The 17,864-nt window shown below is 32.9% G+C and overlaps 1 protein-coding gene and 1 non-coding gene across 3 annotated transcripts in view; both read left to right on the top strand.

Annotated features, from left to right (window-relative positions):
* Positions 1-17,864, top strand: part of ADGRG6 (adhesion G protein-coupled receptor G6) — a 128,478-nt gene that overhangs the window by 63,873 nt on the left and 46,741 nt on the right. For both annotated transcript variants that reach the window (XM_039869747.1, XM_039869748.1), the window contains exons 5-8: positions 7,478-7,546; positions 9,781-9,867; positions 15,272-15,357; positions 17,797-17,849. In XM_039869747.1, coding sequence (XP_039725681.1) covers positions 7,478-7,546; positions 9,781-9,867; positions 15,272-15,357; positions 17,797-17,849 — 295 coding nt within the window. The remainder of the gene's footprint in view (positions 1-7,477; positions 7,547-9,780; positions 9,868-15,271; positions 15,358-17,796; positions 17,850-17,864) is intronic.
* LOC120608023 (5S ribosomal RNA) lies at positions 7,125-7,243 on the top strand. Its single transcript, XR_005654287.1, has one exon. It is a non-coding gene; the product is annotated as a 5S ribosomal RNA (ribosomal RNA).

Here is a 17,864-nt window from a genome sequence, read left to right as displayed (position 1 = left end):
TATTAAATTCTATCAAATGTCCTCTGTGTATTTAAGTTAATTTTGGAAGTCTTTATTTTACTACAGGACTGATCAGATACAAAAAAGTGCAAATTTCAATATCACTTTTCAATTTTATATGACTAAATTTAAGGTGTTGATATGTACTTTTTAGTCACAGAGACAACTCTCAGTCATGGAGGGAAGAAGAAGTCTAATATTAAAAAGTAATTTGTATGTGTTTTTGGAGGAAATTCTATCAAAAACTCATTCCCAGTCTTTTGAACAAAGTAGGACCCACTGTGAAGACTTGAGGCCACCTCCCCAGGTTCTGTGACCTGTGTTTGCCCTTCCGGCCTGGGGAACTCCTACCTCTCTGTGTGGGTAACCCATTTCTCCGTGTGGCCATGGTGCTCCTGCAGATGTTGGGAGGCTATTAAGTGATGTCATTCAAGAGGTATTTCCTTGTGGGTTGTTGGAAAGAGGGTAAACCACGACCTTGTTCCAGAAAGAGACTGTGGAACTGTGTAAGAGCTAGTGGTGTTCCCCAGCTCCTCTCAGTCTGTTTAGCTACACAGCACCTTCAGGGCCTCCCGAGAAGTCTTTCACTTAGTGAGGAAAATGAGAAGACCCAGTGTGTGCGTTTGGTGTGGGATGATGAACGGGAGGAGAAGGCCCTGGCGCACTTCCTGCACCCACAGTGATAATCTTTAGTTGAGGGGCCTGTTTTTACCATATCCTTGATCATTATTAGAAAGTCATAATATAGACCATTTAACATTTGCCTTTCTGTAGAGCAGTATTTGAGGGCTATGGCAACCAAAACAAACAAACGAAAAAGAATTTGTTTAGGTATATTAATGATTGTTAATACTTAATTTATACTGAAATTGAAAATATATACTAGGTACTGTTTTAAGCACTTTATACTTATTAACTCATTAACACAGATTCCCATGATGTGGATTTTATTTTTAACCCCATTTTTCAGGTAAATCTGAGGCACAAAGGCATTAAAGAATTTAACCAATGTTAATAAGTGTCCAAGCCTGGAATTAAACCCAGAAAGTTTGGTTTTAGAACCTTGCTCCCTTAACCAATATGATTTAGACTGCCCTTCAGAATAAGCAGGATTAGAAAATGGGACATAGGACTTGAAAAAGAGAGCTAATTTCTACCAGATGAGAAGTGTGAAGGTCCAGGAGCTGTCTCTTCTGATGAGTGCCTTTTGTGGGAAAACGCTAGCTTTCTAGGTGTTAACATAGTATTTGTTTTAAACAAAATTATGTTTTCTTCCCTGCAGTGTTTCTTGGATGCCTTAACATAATAAAATGTGAAGGATATAGCATACAAGAAGTGCTAAGCTTCTCTAAGAAATCCTGTAGACCAGGGATTGATGAACAAGAAGGGCCTATAACAGGCCATCTGTTTTTGTAAACAAAATTTTATTGGAACAGAGCCATGTCCATGAGTTTTTGTATTGTCTTTAACACTGTCTTTAAAACTCCTCTCCCAAGCCTTAAAGTTACCAGAATGCATCAAATACATGCTCATGTGGCTTAGTCATCTATAAGTTCTCAAAATGATTTCATTCAAAGGAGTGGCACAGCTTACCCACTCAGTGTACTTGAATGCCTTTAATTTTTGTAATGGTCTTCTTGACATCCACGATGACACTGAACACCCACATTCCATAGATTCAGATATCCTGGACTGTGTTTCAGGAGTCATAACAGGAGAGGGAGAGGGAGTTTCCTGCTGCTTAATCATCTTCTCTGGGAGTTGAAGGACCAAGTCACTTATTAACAGACAGGAAATACCTGTAACACAGATTATATCTAAGCTTGTTAGCAAAGCAAAACTTCAATAAATGAAGAACAGTATGCTCTATTAACATTTTAACCTTTTTTTCCCAAAATGTTTTGGCTTGCCATTTATGGTGCTAATAACTTCTAAAAACTAATGATGAGTACATGAGTACAGTAGCCAATGGGAAAATAGAATTTATTCCTGACATTCTACTAGCCTGACAATGCCTGTTAAATATGACTTTCTTATTTCCTAATCAATCTGTGATAGAAAATGAATAGATTTTCCAAAGGCCTATTGTTAAGTAAATTTTCACATGAAAATAAGGTAGTAGAGCAGAACTGACTACATTTAAACATTCTGTCATTTGTTTCAAATATGAAATATCCTAACTTTAATAAAATCAATAAATGTTTCAAGTTTCAAAATTAGGCTTTTTTGTTTTCCTAAATTATTCTAATTATACTAGGGAGGTATACCTTAATTAAGAAATTTTCATCAGTTTTTTTTTAAAAAACATGTTTAATCTTGTCAGTTCTTTTCAGAAAGAAAAACTTTATTTAGTAGCAGTTTTTATTTTATAGCATCATTTTTTTTTCTTAGGACAATTTTATTAAACACGTTCAGTTTTATAACCTCCTTGGATTGATAATTTCCTTAGCCAACTCTTTAATTAGAGGTGCAAGTATTTGCCTGTGTTATGATTCAGGTTTAGATACTGGCTAATGTCCATCAGCTTTCACAAAGAACAGACAGTGCCTTCTCTACCAGTTTTATTTATTTTACTGCTAACTGCTCTTTCCTGAGGAGTGGTACAGTATAACTCAATGAATAGTCTAAGTTCAAACAAATTACATTTATTTTACAAGCATTTATTAAGCACTTCCATTTATTAGCCACTGTGGTTATAGAGATAAGACACAATTCATAAGTACCCAACTTTGTTGTTTTTCTTTTCTAGAAATGTTTGAATTTGTACCAACTTTTGTTTTCATTTCCAAAATTTTGTTCTTAATTACTAAGGCTTCATCAACTCTTGGATTTTTCCCTTTCATTTTCAATTATTATTATTTTTTTACCATCTCATTTTCAATGGGAAGTTCTGTCCTTCATGGTCATAAAACTTTGATTCACTGTTGGCTCCTTCCTTTCATCCCTAACAAGCTACTGAGTATTGCATTTTTAGATTACTAAATTATTTTTAATTAATAAAATAAAGATAAAATCACTTTGTCTTTACAAAGGACTTTATTATTTGGAAATGTTTAAACTCTATGAGCATAAATGGTTCTCAGAAATAATTCTATTTTAAATATATTTATTTGTGGAAAATTATAAAAAGGAAATTGAAAGGAATTATTTTTTTTCCTATTGTAACTCATGCCGAGGGTTTATTGCTGTCTACTATTATTTGGATTATCAGTGAGTAGGGTATAAGATGAGTTGTTGGCTACACATCAGTCTTTTTTTTTTAACCACAACTTGTGTAAATAAAAAGTGACTCCTTTCAGTAGCATAATTTTGGAAGAACAACATATAGAGAAGAGAGAGTAACAGCTTTACAGCTTTTTGTCAACTGCTCATTTTTAGTGATTACATTTCTTTTAAGGAAATTTGGCTCTAAATTTTGCAGTTACCATTAAGAAACACCTTTAAACACCTTTGTGGTATCTACAAAACTCAGTGAACATACATAGGTCACATTCTGAAAACTATTTTCATGCCAAAGACATTATCATTATCCAGGAGAGAGTACTGTCTTGTCTTCCTTAACAATCTCCTGGTCTGTTGGCTAAGGAGAATTGATAGTAATAGTGGCTTTTTTAATGCAGATATGCTGAACATGGACCTGTTTAAAATTTTTAAAAAATGTGTACACTTTTTATATTTTGTGTATTTACATATGATTTATTGTTTTTGCAATGTAAGATTTTATCAATATAATTTCCCTCTGATAAGACCTTTCGCTTGTATTTATACCATTTTAACCAAAACAATGATCAAATTTAATTTATATTGATATATTAAAACATCATAAAATCATGTTTATTGAGCATTTATAAAGCAATGTCAATTTGCTAAACTTGAAGTTGCCCAAGAAGGAGTAACTGATAACTTAAATATTAAGAAGTAAATGTTACAATATCCCATGACAAGATGTTACATTGAATTTTGAACTTGTTACCATACATTGACACTAATAAAATGTTAACAAAAATTGTCAAATATACGACCACCTAACCTCTGAAGATAACTAAAACACACACATACAAACCAAAAAAAACACACACACACACAAAAAAAACACACAAAAAATGGCATGAAATCCTTAATTGACAACAATTGAAAATAGGCATTCATGTAAAAAAACAACTAATTGTCAGTTTACTGTACCAAAAGTTGGCATTTGAGAAATGTCAAGTCCTTACTGAACAGCCTACTGTGTACTAGATGCTGTGCTAGACCCTTGAACCCTACTAATAGCTTGCCTGCACTTCTATCTGTGACTTCTGCAAGTAAATATAAGTATTAACATACGTGATAAATAAAAAGTTATGTAAATCATAACTCTTCTGATTTTCTTTCCTTATTCCCACCTCTGAGGTCTTTATTATGCCACAGTGGAAATGTAGTTAGCCTTAAAACTTCTTTCCCACAACAATGTCCCCTTATCTCCCTTTGTCTTCCAGAGATACTGTATCAGTGCCAGAAGTTGGACTAAGGAGCCTTTGACTGCCAACATTGTGTGTAATTTGAGCACAGGAACTCCATCCCAGGGTCTCCTCTCTTGCACGTTACAGTGGCTGAGATTTCCTCAGCTATTTTGAGTTTTAAAGGCTTTTTAGTTTTTAGAATTTCTTTATTAAAATAAAGTACCGAAAGGAGAAATGAAGTCCTTCAAGAAGGAGGCATAAGTTAAGAGTTATGGCAAAGAATAATGGGCAGAAAACTTTCAAGATAGAATTCTGCTTCAATTCTGTCTGAGGCTGGCCTCAACTTCTGCCTCTTCAAATGTTCTTTTTCCATAGTACGCTTGTCTAAATTTTCAATCTTTAAAACTTCCCCTCCCTATCTCTACTTCCTTTCATAGTCAAGCTTCCCCTTTGCATTCACTCCTCAATCAAATGTTGGAAGTCTAGAAGTTCATCTTTCTCACGCTCCTGAAACTAATTTCTGTAGAGCTACTATCGAAATTCCAATGCAAAGTTAAAGGTCTTCTCAGTCTTTATTATTCTTGACCTTTCTGGTACACTTGATATTAGCACATCCCCCATGAAACATTTTCACTTGAATTCCATAAAACCACCTTCTACAGGAGCCATTTTTACCTTTTCAAATGTATAGCTCTTTTAAAATAAAATATCTGATACTTAAATATAACAACATCTATGGTTACATCCTATTCTCTTCTCAAATCTACACTATAACTCTAGTGATCCCTGACACATCCATAGCTTTTGTTGGCTATTTCCTGGCTAGACTTCCTACAAAATCATGTACACCTGCCATGTATCCAGCTATTTCATAGTCACCTCAGTTTCCATTACTGGACTTAGTGGTTAGCCCACACGACATGTTTTCTTCTTCCACTATTTCCTGTCTCCTTTTATGAGATCATTATATATCAGTTTCTCAAGTTGGAAACCAGAAAAATAAAATGTCTTCTATTCTTCCCTTGCTTTGCCTGTTCTCTAGTAAGTCACTGAATTCTAAACATTCTGTTTTCAAATGTCTTGTATCCATCTCTTTCTGTCCATCCTCATTGTACTCATGATACCAAGCCTGGATTATTAGTATTATTTATGCTTCTTGCATCTCCCCTATTTTAGTTGGGGAGAATGGGGCCTCGAAAGTGTTCAAATTTAAATCTAATTTTCTCAACACTTTCTTTCATTTTTTTCTCATTTCCTTTAAGAAAGAGTTCAAAATGTGAGCAGTCATGCATAATGCATTCAGTAATTTACTCAGTAAAGTTCAAGCACTGACTTACTATGCGTTAGGAGTACACCGTTGTTAGAAAGACACAGAGTCTCTGCACTCATGAAACCTGCATTCCACAAGACCCTCCACAGGCTCTTTATTATCCGGATATCTACAAATACTCTGCTCTAGGACTGCTATGTCACTTTGGTTCCCAGATATTTTCACTGCCTCCTAGGTGTGTGTTTCAGTAATTCTGTCTGCTAGAAATATTCATCTTTAGTCTCTGATCCCCTGATCAATATAGTGACCCCTCACATTCCTCACAGTTCTTCTTTGTAATAGATGGCTTCCTTCATCCTTCTTCCTTCTCACCAGCCCTCTGGTCAAGGCCTCATTCGAGTTACTAAGCACTTGACAGCACTCCAAGAACAGTGAAGCCATCTCCTGTTCATGCCTGTCTGACAGCAGTGACATTGTCTAAAGTATTATTATAGTCTCTGTGCTCATACAGTATAAGCAGTAAATTTTTATTGAATGCACATGTACAAGTCTATAATGAGAGCTTCTTGCCAGTTAACATCACAGACTTGCCTATAGGGTTGGTTCTTTCTGAGGTAACATCATTCCTTCCTTGGGCCAGGCACCTGAGGCAATCAAGAATGAGGAAACCATGACTCCTAAGATATTGTTAAGCTGCAGATACTTTCTGCTTATGCACACCATTCACATAGACATCTTTGATTAGCTCATGTACCTGCTCTGCATTCATGTGCTAGTTCCACAGGGAAGTTTGGAAAATGTTTAAACATTGGAATGGAATCGCTATTATAAAAACGTCCTTTTAAAATTGAATATATGTATTTATGTGTGTATTTGTATTTATTCTTCTGTCTTTATTCACAGTGCAGTATGTTTCATGATAAATTTAGCCCCTCTTCCCTAACCTCAACCTGTTCATAAAAGTCTGTTAATTGTCATAGGGAGATTTAGGGCAACAGAGAAAATCCACTACTCCTACTAGAAAATTGCTTAAAACTTGTTTCCTACTGAGGATGAGTCATTAAAAGATTGAAATAAAATGACACAGAGACCAACTCGAAGTCACAGAAACATATTTCTGGAATTGTAAATAGCATATGTTAGTGCCCAGGAACTGAATATGTGCATTTTATGAGTATTAATATCCAAGTTCACTTTCAAAAGTTACCTTTGATGTTTATACTATTTTATTTGTATGAATTTCCACTAGAACTGTATAATTTATTATGTGAAAAGGCCCTGAACTTTTTATACAAACATTTCCTTTCATGTGTGGATAGCCAATAAATTGAGTTAAAGATTTTGAGGGCTATTTCAAAAGACTTGATTTTACATTTGCAGAAATTGATACAAAGCCTTTAGGAGGATTACTTGTCTATGGCCTTGCCACCCTGAACAAGCCTGATCCCATCTGATCTCAGAAGCTAAGCAGGGTCTGGCCTGGTTAGTACTTGGATGGGAGACCACCTAGGAAGACCAGGTGCTGTAGGCATAAAAAATAAAAAATAAGGGATTGTAAGCTGGCAAGGTCCTTGCAATCTGTGAGGTCAACCAAGGGTTCCCTCACCTAAAAAGAAAAAAAAAAAAAGGATTACTTGATGTCAGAGTATTACTGGTGGACTCTTCTAAGGCTGCTCTTATTTTACCAGCCATTTGATTATGATATTTTTTTCTGGATAATATTAAATCATAAGACAAACTTGTATAATCCTCTGTGTTGATCAAGGTTCCTATCTGGTCCCGCTCCCAGCATCAGAACTAGCCAACTGCGCAGATTTGGGGACCCTCTGCCAAGGTAGGGAGCCGGCGTTGTCCTCTGGAGTCTTTGTTTGCTGCTTGCTATTTTGGATGATGCAGTTGTCATTGTTTTGGTTTTTATCTTAATTTTCTTTTGGAAAGCCAGAAACCAGCAAAACAGAAGAATTTCTGAGTGTGTTTTAGTTGTGTGGGTGCACAGTACATACAGTGTGGAGAAAGAATGCATTCACAAACTGGGTGACCACATTTCCATAAAGCACTGAGTTTTTAAGATGTGAATGATTATATACTATTAACCAAGAGTTGATTTCAGTTTTTTCCCCCTCTCTTTTCAAGAATATTGCAAAGGCCCAATATAAATATGGTCATAACAATGTTTTGAAAAAGTATTCATGTCTAAAGAACAAGGGGAAAAATTAAGCTGAAGAGTCAATTAAGTTTAAGAAAAGGCCATGAGGCAATTTATGATGTGCAATATAACTTAAATATTAATATAAAAATAGTTATACTAAAAAGTAATGCTAAACTAATATTAATGTAATTTATTCATTATTATAATACATAGTGACTAATGTTATGGTCAGTATTCTAATGATGTATTAGGTACTAAACAGTTGCATGCTAAGTAATATATAATTAAAGTCTTTCAAGTTTTAAAATAATAGTCTAAATATTTTGCTTTAGTTTTATCATTGCTCCTCTTAATTACCCATAACGCATTTTCATCCATTTATTCTATTAAATACTTCTTCATGAAGTAGCATGTTCTGTATACCACATTAAGAATCATGATCATGCCTTCGGTAAAAGTTGGATCTCTTACTAGGAGGACCATAGCATGAAAATGACAGGGATTGCAAGTGAGACTAAATGAATAGAAACTGCAGGTCTCTTCTGTGGTTCCAGTGTGAGAGTGGGGTTGTAATTCATTATCTTCTTTTCCTTTCTGAGACATTATTCTTGATATTATTATCAATGAATGCCCTATGAAAATAAAATGAAGTAATTTTTTCCATGAAAGTGTAGTTTAAAAATAATTATATGAAATAGAAAAAAATCCTTAATTTGCCTAGTTCAAGATCTATAGGTTTTTAAAAATTCTTATTTTCTTTTAATCTGAGATACCTATAGTACTGATTCCCTGAGTCAAAGGACCTGATGCTAGCTATTTTTCTCCTATGTCCTAAATGACCAAAAAGTATTTTCTTGTTCATCGATGAATTTTGCACTAAGATAAATATAACCGATTATTCATAATTTTAAAAAACAAAGATTTCAAAAAGAATATCCATTCTTAAGTATTATAAATTACTTTGGAATGGAAAAATTTTTCGTTAAGGATACATATTTTGAATCAAAGAATTCAGTATTTTCTAGAGTTTTTAGAACATTTCTTTTTGTGTAATCACTTAAATTTTGTTTTCAGTTTAGATAATTTTTAAAAAATTGAGGCATAACATATAATGGTTATTGTACGTATGAATGTATGTTTAATAAAAATATGCTCCTGGGATAGACTAAAGGAAAATTATGTGTATAGTTATTTTATTACTTATAGAGTTCCTCTAGAATCCCTTAGAATGATATCATCTAAGTATTATACAAGGGTTTAATCTTTGAGAGTTTTAATAGTATCAGAAGCATATCTATGACATAATACTTTGAAAATGTCTCCCCCATAAGGCTTGCCATTATGGAGTGCATTTTGTCTGTCAACGTTTAGTAAAGTTATTGAGATCTGTAAATGATTGATTTAGTCTATACATTTTATTCTCATTTGTTTTACTTTACATTTATCTTCTTAAGAAGAAATATATTTCCTCCGAGATTTTATTTCTCTTTTCTCAGTGTATTAGGAAGACTTGGTTTATTTAGATAATTTTCAAGCCGATAGGCACTGTGTAGACTGCCTTCTCTAACTTCTTGTTACAAACTTAGGAAACTGAGTTCTAGAAAGATTTAGCAGTGTAGTGATCAGCCTGTTAATGGCAGACCTAGATCTAGAATCAAAATGTTCTTCTCCATTCCCTTTGTGCCAGATCCAGACTCTTGCAATATGGTACCGAAGGCCATGTGAACTGATTCTTAATGTGCCGTAGAAAGCATTGCTTTATTTTATGCATTATAACCGTAGAGTCTGTTGTATTTAGTGGAAATAAATGATTTCCATTTCTCCTCTATATATTGTCATGAATTAATTATAGATTGCTTATCCATATTAACTGTCATGTACTCCTTGCAAAATTACATCTTTCTCATCTTTATTACCAGCTACTACTGTAAGCTCTCCTAGTACTACAACACCCACTGTCACCACTAACATTCCTGTAACTAATAGAATCGCTAGAGAAAGGAATGGTAAGAATTATTACCTTTTATATTTGTAGTATGTCTGACGTGATAAAAAATTATATTCTAAGGGTGGGAATACCTAATGTTCCAACAAAGTTTTTGTTATTGGAATCGGTCAGTACATTTGCAAGACTAGTAAAATAAATAAACATCACTTGATTCTTTTGAGTTCCCCATTCTAATGACCAGTGGAATGAGGTCATTTCCAGGACCACTTCTCTGTACTTTAGCTAAAATTTCTTTCAAAAGAAGTTTTATGAGAAAGGCATTTAATTAAAAGGAATTGGTTTGCATTATGCTAGAGATCTGAGAAAAAAATTATTCATGATATTTTGTCAGGTTATCTCTTCAGGAAACTACTTTTTAAAAGATTTTGTAATTTCAAAAAACTAAATAATTTTAGTAATTTAATTTTTCACTAAAGCCACTTTCTGTTCAAATATTGGTGACATTTAGATCAATTTATTTGGTAACAGTTTGGTCTCTGTTTTTATTTGTTGAAGTGTAATGGTTAGAATGTGATTGTCTATTAACTAAATCCTAAATCTGTTTTTGAGTAAAAATACTTCAAGTAACTATACTTCTTGCCTTTTTGATTCCTATGTACTTTTCTATTTATATTATTTGTAATTTGTAAATATAGCAGTTACATAAGATAAGAAATAAGTAGGGCAAATGCCAGGTGAATTGAGTTATTATTTAATCTGTTGCCTATGTGGACCACATATATAACCTTTTGGTAATTCAGAGTGATTTCAATTCCTTCTGAAAAAGAGAAATTCCAATCAGGTGACCATACTATTGCCTCTAATACAGTAATATTCTCAAATATGAGATATTAGAAACAAAGGAATTTTCTCAACGCCAGTCATTTAACTTACAAGGCCAAGACATCTGTAGTATATCACAAGGGAGCAAAACCCAAAGAAAAGAACCCACATAGTTCATTTTTTCTTTTGGCTTTGGGGGTTACATCAACTTCCTCTATAAGGACATTTAAATTGGGTATGGAATATTTTACATGAAATGTAGATATAAATTTCATTAAGGTTATAAAGACTTCGATTCAGAGAAGTGTTTATGGTTATTCTGTTAGTTACACCAAGGAGATTTATGATGGAGCAAAAATTCCAGCAACCCCCAAGACAGCAAAAGCAGCTGAAGTTTCCAATGCATATTTCACATGGACTCCAGCCAGTAGATGGGAATATTATAATTCTAACTAAGTATTTCGCTCTTTGTATGAACACACAAAGAGCCTCTGTGGCATTCTCCCTCCAGGACTGGCACATCCTCTACTGCCCAAGAACGTTTATATGATGCTTTAGAGTCCTCAACTTGCTGGAGTAGAACTGTATTCACTCGATCATGTCATTTCTGACATTCTTGAAGAGAGCCTTGTTTAGTCCATCGCTCTCCCTGCGTCATAACCTTCCTTGGAGTTTGAACAAAGCAAGCAAATGTTCGAATCAGTTGAAATGGTTTGACTTGACCACATTAAAGAAAAAAAATCTAGTTCAGATGATTCTTGATAAAAATATAATCCTAGCATTTAAAAATGTTGAAAGGTTTTCAAAAGTGGTCATGTAGTAGAAATATTCTCAAAATTGTGTCTTCAAATTTTTGTACCATTTTTAAACCACATCCTTGAAACACCTCTACTATTTAATAGTATTTTTTCTAAATTGACTCACATTTTGTACTTAAATGTTTTTATTTTTATGGGAAAATCGATATCACTATTGTAAAATGAAACCACTACAACGTTTTTAAAAATAGAAGTGAAAAGTGAAAATAAATATAATGAAAACAATGGTATTGAATTCCCCCTATGTCCTATTACTTTCTCACATCTCAGTGCCCAAAGCTTTCATTATCTTTTTAAAAAGGAAGAATAACAAAGTGTTAGAGATAGTCTATAATCAAATAAGATTTTTCTTTGATGTCAAATTCGAAATAATTGAAAAGAGAATTACTTGTTCACCTTGTAAATAAATGGGATTTAATGTCATGTCCTGGGCTATCTAAGATCATTCACATACTGTCAACAATTTCAGATATACTTTTTTATTCCTTGGGAAACTCATATAGTAAACATTCTCAGGCTTATGATCTGATATATTAGAGAATCTTTTTTGTTCACTGTAAGAAAGATAGGCACAAATGTCAAATCTGTTTTCTACCTTATCCAGTTTTTTAAACTCTGGACTATCAGAGAGTTTTATTGAGTTTATCGGTAATGAAAGGAAAGGAATTGAAATTGATTGACAATCAGACATATTTCTTCAGTATATCAATAAAATGTGCTTTCCCAGCTTTTGTGAAATGTTCCTATTTTTTTGTGTGTGTAAAGTTCTTTTTATTTTCAATAAAACTTTTGTAAGATACCTCAGATTATATACTAAGAAAATCTTATCTTTTAAGCTGCGTTTCACATGTATTTCAGGAAATGATGAATAATCTAGGTATTCCTGCAAATAACCACTGTGCCTTTTGTATTACATTCCCAAGAAAAGCTCTTGGACTAATCATTATTTCCATTCTAAATATTCCATTATTTCCGAATCATATTTTCTATGCTTGAAGCATCACTCTAGTGCTACTGAATATTAAACTTTTGTGAGGTCAGCAACCCAAGTAAGAAACTAACTTCATTAGTATTATTATTCTAAAAACCTAGCTTACAAAAACAAACTATACTACTACTTCTAGTTTCTTACATACATTTAACTACTCAAATAAAAAAAATCCCTCTGAAGATATTTGTTTGTATCCAACAATATCTTTAAAAAATTGTGTGTGTAGGATGAGCAGGACTCATGATAAATGGCACTGTCATATCATAATTGCCTCATCACTAGTTCAAAAAATAATCTTGAATCTAAAATAACATTTGTTTTATATTTTAACATCTGTCTTTTCAAATATATATATGCATATATATTTTTTAAATCTGCATTTTCAAACCTAGTAGATAAAGCAGTGTCTTATCTATATTGTTCAAGAAACTGAAAAGAGTGTTAAAACAAAAAGGAAAAATTAATTGGAGAAAGACTTCCAGACAGGAATGTTGTTTTGATACCACATCGGTAATGGCAAGCAGTGACTCCTACTTTGATGTTCTTTGTGGCTGGAAGAGTTATCTAATTGGAAGATGGTTATATTTTTAAATACCTTTTTCCCCCAAAGTTATGTCTATCATGAATTCTTCTGGCCTGGATGTCATTTAATTAGAACAATACATATATCTTTTGAAGTCTCTGGATCATATGAAGATTAGCGAATAGCTTTTCTATTGAGACACCTTGGGAATTGTTACATTTATAGAAGACAACTTGACTGCAAGGATGACATGGAAAAGCCTGCATCAGTGTGTCTTAATTGCACATTTTCTGCACTGGCAATGCTTAAGCCAATTATTTTGCAGCAATTTTAAACCCTTTTCACCAGCCCTTTAGTGGACATTTTATTTTGCTTTGACATTTCATTCTCAGACATTTTTCACAACTATTTGTTGACTACATTACTCAAAAAATTTTTAAAGTAGAACGAGTAGCCTCCACTGAGTAGTTTTTGGATAAGTATATAAATATATCGTTTTAAGGCTTCTAAGGAGAGACTACTTGACAATGATCTATAGCACAAGAGAATATGTAACACAGAATGCTAGGTTGTTTGGTATATTTACATATTTTATTTGCCTTAAGCCAGATAACTCTAAGGAGAGTACTATATGTATGTTGATATAGGCCACCTCTGATATTGGGTGTCTTTCTCATTTATAAAACAGTGAAATGAAAATAAAAAGTGAAGTAGGAAATATTTAAAATTAAACAATATCTTAACTATTTGATGCTTCCATAACATTTCAGAAGTGTCAGTGATTAAAATGACTAATTTTTAGTATTTTGCAATATTCTCCTGAATGGGAAATTTTAGCAAACATGCTTTAGGTCTCCATCTAGTGGTAGTTTTTCAGTTACTCTATTGACATCAGTGAAAAATCACAGAATATCTCTAGGATTCTGAAATAAATATAGATTCTTGGAACTCTGCGATTTGAATTTTAGTCATTAAGAATGTTCATGATTTGCTGTGATAAAATCTACAGTGTAAAATGTTTTTTATTTGAATATTATCATTTGATTTAAATATATTTCTCTAAATATTTTCATTCAGAATATTTTTTAAACGAACAGAAATTCAAGATCATTAAAATACTTGAGGAGTTTTAGAAGCTGAAATAACCTAGTCTGCATAAATTAAACTCACCGTACTTGGCCTTGTACCAATTTCATATGTTTATATTATATCTGGGAATGGTGATTTTTTTTTTTTTAAGCACGATTCTGACCAATGTACTGGAAAAACATTCCTTTTAGTAGTTGTACTGGCATTTACATTTTGGTAGATTGGGGAGTTTCCAGGGACATACTTTTTTGTACTTTTTCTAAAAAAATCTTTAATAAAACCATTTTCCATTATTGTTTTAATTGTGTATTTCTACATTTTCTGTGCATATTTTACATAAGACTTACCAAAACATAAGCCTGAATAAAGATGCAATGATTGACAGTAATGGAGATGCAAAAAAATTTTTTTTCTCTATAACCTACTCTATTTTAAAAGGGTCTTTTTCTCGTTAGCGAATTTTAGTAAGATGCCCTGTAGCAAACATCTAGGGAGATTTAGCAAATCCTGGCTGATGAGATTGATAGATGTATATATGACTACTTTAAAGACTGTTCCCAAAAACAAAAAGCAGAATCTTCTGACATAACGTTTTCTTTTTAAAGCAAGCTTGTACATTCAAAATCCCATCTGCAAATATTACTTCTTTTCCTCCTCTACTTTGGTACAAATGACTACATTTATGGAATTTTGATGAAAAGTCTGGTGAAATTCAACTCAGTAACTTTGAAGAAAATGCTTTATCAGGAAGGGGAAAGAGGCAAGGGAGCAGAAGGGGCTGGGATCAGTAAATATGTGTATGGCTGTTCTTTTTCAAGTTAACACCTTCCCATCTTCTTATTCAAGCTTTTACATGCCGAACTCTGTAAGTACAAAAAAAGGATAATTTCTTGTTACAGGATATCAAAGTGTACATGAAAAAATTACCACTTTACAGATCATAGATATCAGAAATTTATAGATTTTAAAAATACAAAGAAACATATGCAGATGATAATTCAAGAGCAATGATACCCATAAGAGTAAAGTAATTGTTCACTATTTCTAAGAAGTTGCAAAGGTCAATGAGCATCAAGTCAAAATATCTCAGAAATTTTCTGTACCTAAGTAGACAGTGTTTCTTTTAACTTGTATGAAATTGTATGATTGTAAATTTACATTGATAATTACATGACTATAAAATTTAATTAATGGGCTAAATCCTATTTCCAATGGACAGATGGAATTATCTATAGAATTTCCATAGTGATTCTAAACATCCTTCATCACGCTGAGGTAAAAGTACAGAGCAAGGTGACAGAATGGGTAAGTGAACTTGTAAGATTTCTTTTTTGGTTTTAAATCATTAACCTCTGGAAATCTGGGAGAGATCCTACTGTCTGAGTAACTAAGTCCACAGATCATACTGAAACACAGATGCTAGTCATTAGAAATTGATACATAAGTTTGGTGTTGTACTTATGCATAGAAAAGAGGTACATTTGAAAAAAGGACCAGAAACTGAGCCTAATAGACTATTTAATGTCTAAATAAGAAAGTGCCACACAAATGGAAATGTGTATTGGTAGGCATCTTTATTTACTATGATAGTCATACATTTTTAGCACTGTTTTGCAATGTATATTTCTTTTAAAAATTTAATTATTCTACCGTTTGACTAAAAAAAAAGTCTAAAAATATATACAGCAACTCCTCGAATAACAGTTGCATTCAACGTCATTTTGTTATAACATTGATGAGATGCTGTAAGAACTTACCTCTTATTTATGTCAATTAACCTATGATAAAATTGGTTTCATTATACCTCATTTCACTCAAACTTGCAGAACCTATTAATGACTTTAGGTGAGGACTTAGCTGTATCATAGAACTCTCCCTCCCACTTGGGCATACATTCTGAAGTAAGAAAAATGGGTTTTCTTGTAGGTGTCTGATAAATGTGCTCTTTTTAAAAAATTTTTATTTTATTATTTCAAATATATAGTACTTTGGTTAGACATTTATATAGTTTATAAAATGATTCCCCTAATTGCTCTTTCTCTCCTCTGGCTCTCCACTTAGCCACTACATTAACGCTAACTGCATTCCCTATGCCATGGTTCCCATCCCGATGACCATCTATCAACTACTAATTTGTACTTCTATAACCCTTCACCCTTTTCTTCCAGTCCCCCAACCCCCCTCCCCTTTGGCCATCACCAGATTGTCCTCAATAAATATGTTCTTGGTAGGAAAGGAAAGTTAAACCATAAACTGAGAGGTACTACATATTATATGTATACTTTATATACAAATAATATATTTGAAGAATGATAGGTAAACAGTTTTAGTTTTAAAGGCAACACCCTTTAAAACAAGTTGACCACAAGAAATAATAGTATGTAACTAACAATTCTGTTATAAAATCGGGGAAGTGATATTCCCTAATAGAAGTCAAAAAAACCACCGTTGACTTTTTTAATGACACATTAACTTTAGTAACCAATTTAAACACTAAATGTGTTTAATTTCTAAATGGAGAGCAGACTTTACAGAAGGAGTATTCTTGAATTCTGTTTTCTTTCCAGAATTGTTCTTTTAGTTTTTTTTTTTTAAGTCAGTGTTTTCAAAAGATAAAATTCTTTATTTTCATTCTCAAAGAAACCACTTTTTGTGAATCTTGAAAATTAGCATTCACTAGAGAGTCTGTTTTAGACAGGTATGATTTGACATTTATATTTATTTAAGGCACGGTTTTCAACATAGCATCATTCTCATCTGGAGCTAAACTTTACTGGACACTTTCAGTTTGAGATGCAAGATACCAAAGCAGATACCTGATAAAAGAGAAAATATAAGGAGTGTCCCTGATTCATGTTATTACTATGTACAACTTAAAAATAATTTAACACTTTTTGCTAGAATTTCCATTCAGTTTTAGAAATACCAGGAAGGCTAAATGTGTATATGAAACAAGACCCAAAAACCCTTTAGAGGTGATATATAATAAGAGAATTTCACGTCAGTAAGGAAATCCTGTTTTGTGATTGTATCGAACAATGCATTTTTGGAAGTTTGTTATTTATATTGAGAAGAATCCATTGCCTTATTTAAAAGTCTGGTCCTGAGACCTACAAAGACTATTATGAAACCACACAACAGTTAACATAATTCTCAGTAATCTTAAACTTATTTTTTTAAAGGTTTATATTTTTAGTTTATAACTTTTCTGTCAATATTCTTATGAAAGTATAATTACCATAAACATATGTTTTACTGCACCTTGGTGTCTATTGAATAAAGAATATGGAAAGTGTCTATTGTGATGATCTTCCCTGTGTATCCTCTTACAGCTAAATTCTCAGTGTTATGGCTAATTTGGAGGCCCATTTTATGAGCTAGAGTGGAAAGTGTAGTGTTTCAAGACAGACTTGGGTTTCAATCTCGGATCTGCTACTTCTTAGTTGGGTGATTTTAGGCAAGCTCTAACTCTGTGAACCTCAGTTTCTTCATTTATAAGACAGCAGAGACAGATAATACCTATCTCATTAGTTGCTGTGAGATTGAAAGAAATAACATTTGTAAAGTTCTTGGCATACAATGATCCAATAACTGTTATCTTTACTCTTTTTTTCATTCCTCTAGCTCTACAGGATTTTCCCAGGGTCTTATTCCAATAACAACTTAGCTTTTGGGAGGGAAGAAACTTGATTCAGGTTTTTTTTCGAGTATTACCCAACTTACCCTTTTCATTGTATTTTGCAGCTCAATTCAACCTTCGAAAATTGGAACTACACTGTGTATGTGGTTAATATCAGGTAAATGACAGAATG

Source organism: Pteropus medius, unplaced genomic scaffold, assembly GCF_902729225.1.
Source record: "Pteropus medius unplaced genomic scaffold, Ma_sr-lr_union100, whole genome shotgun sequence".
Classification (NCBI taxonomy): domain Eukaryota; kingdom Metazoa; phylum Chordata; class Mammalia; order Chiroptera; family Pteropodidae; genus Pteropus; species Pteropus medius.
The sequence above is the reverse complement of the archived record's forward strand: the minus strand, read 5'-3'. Positions and strand labels throughout refer to the sequence as shown.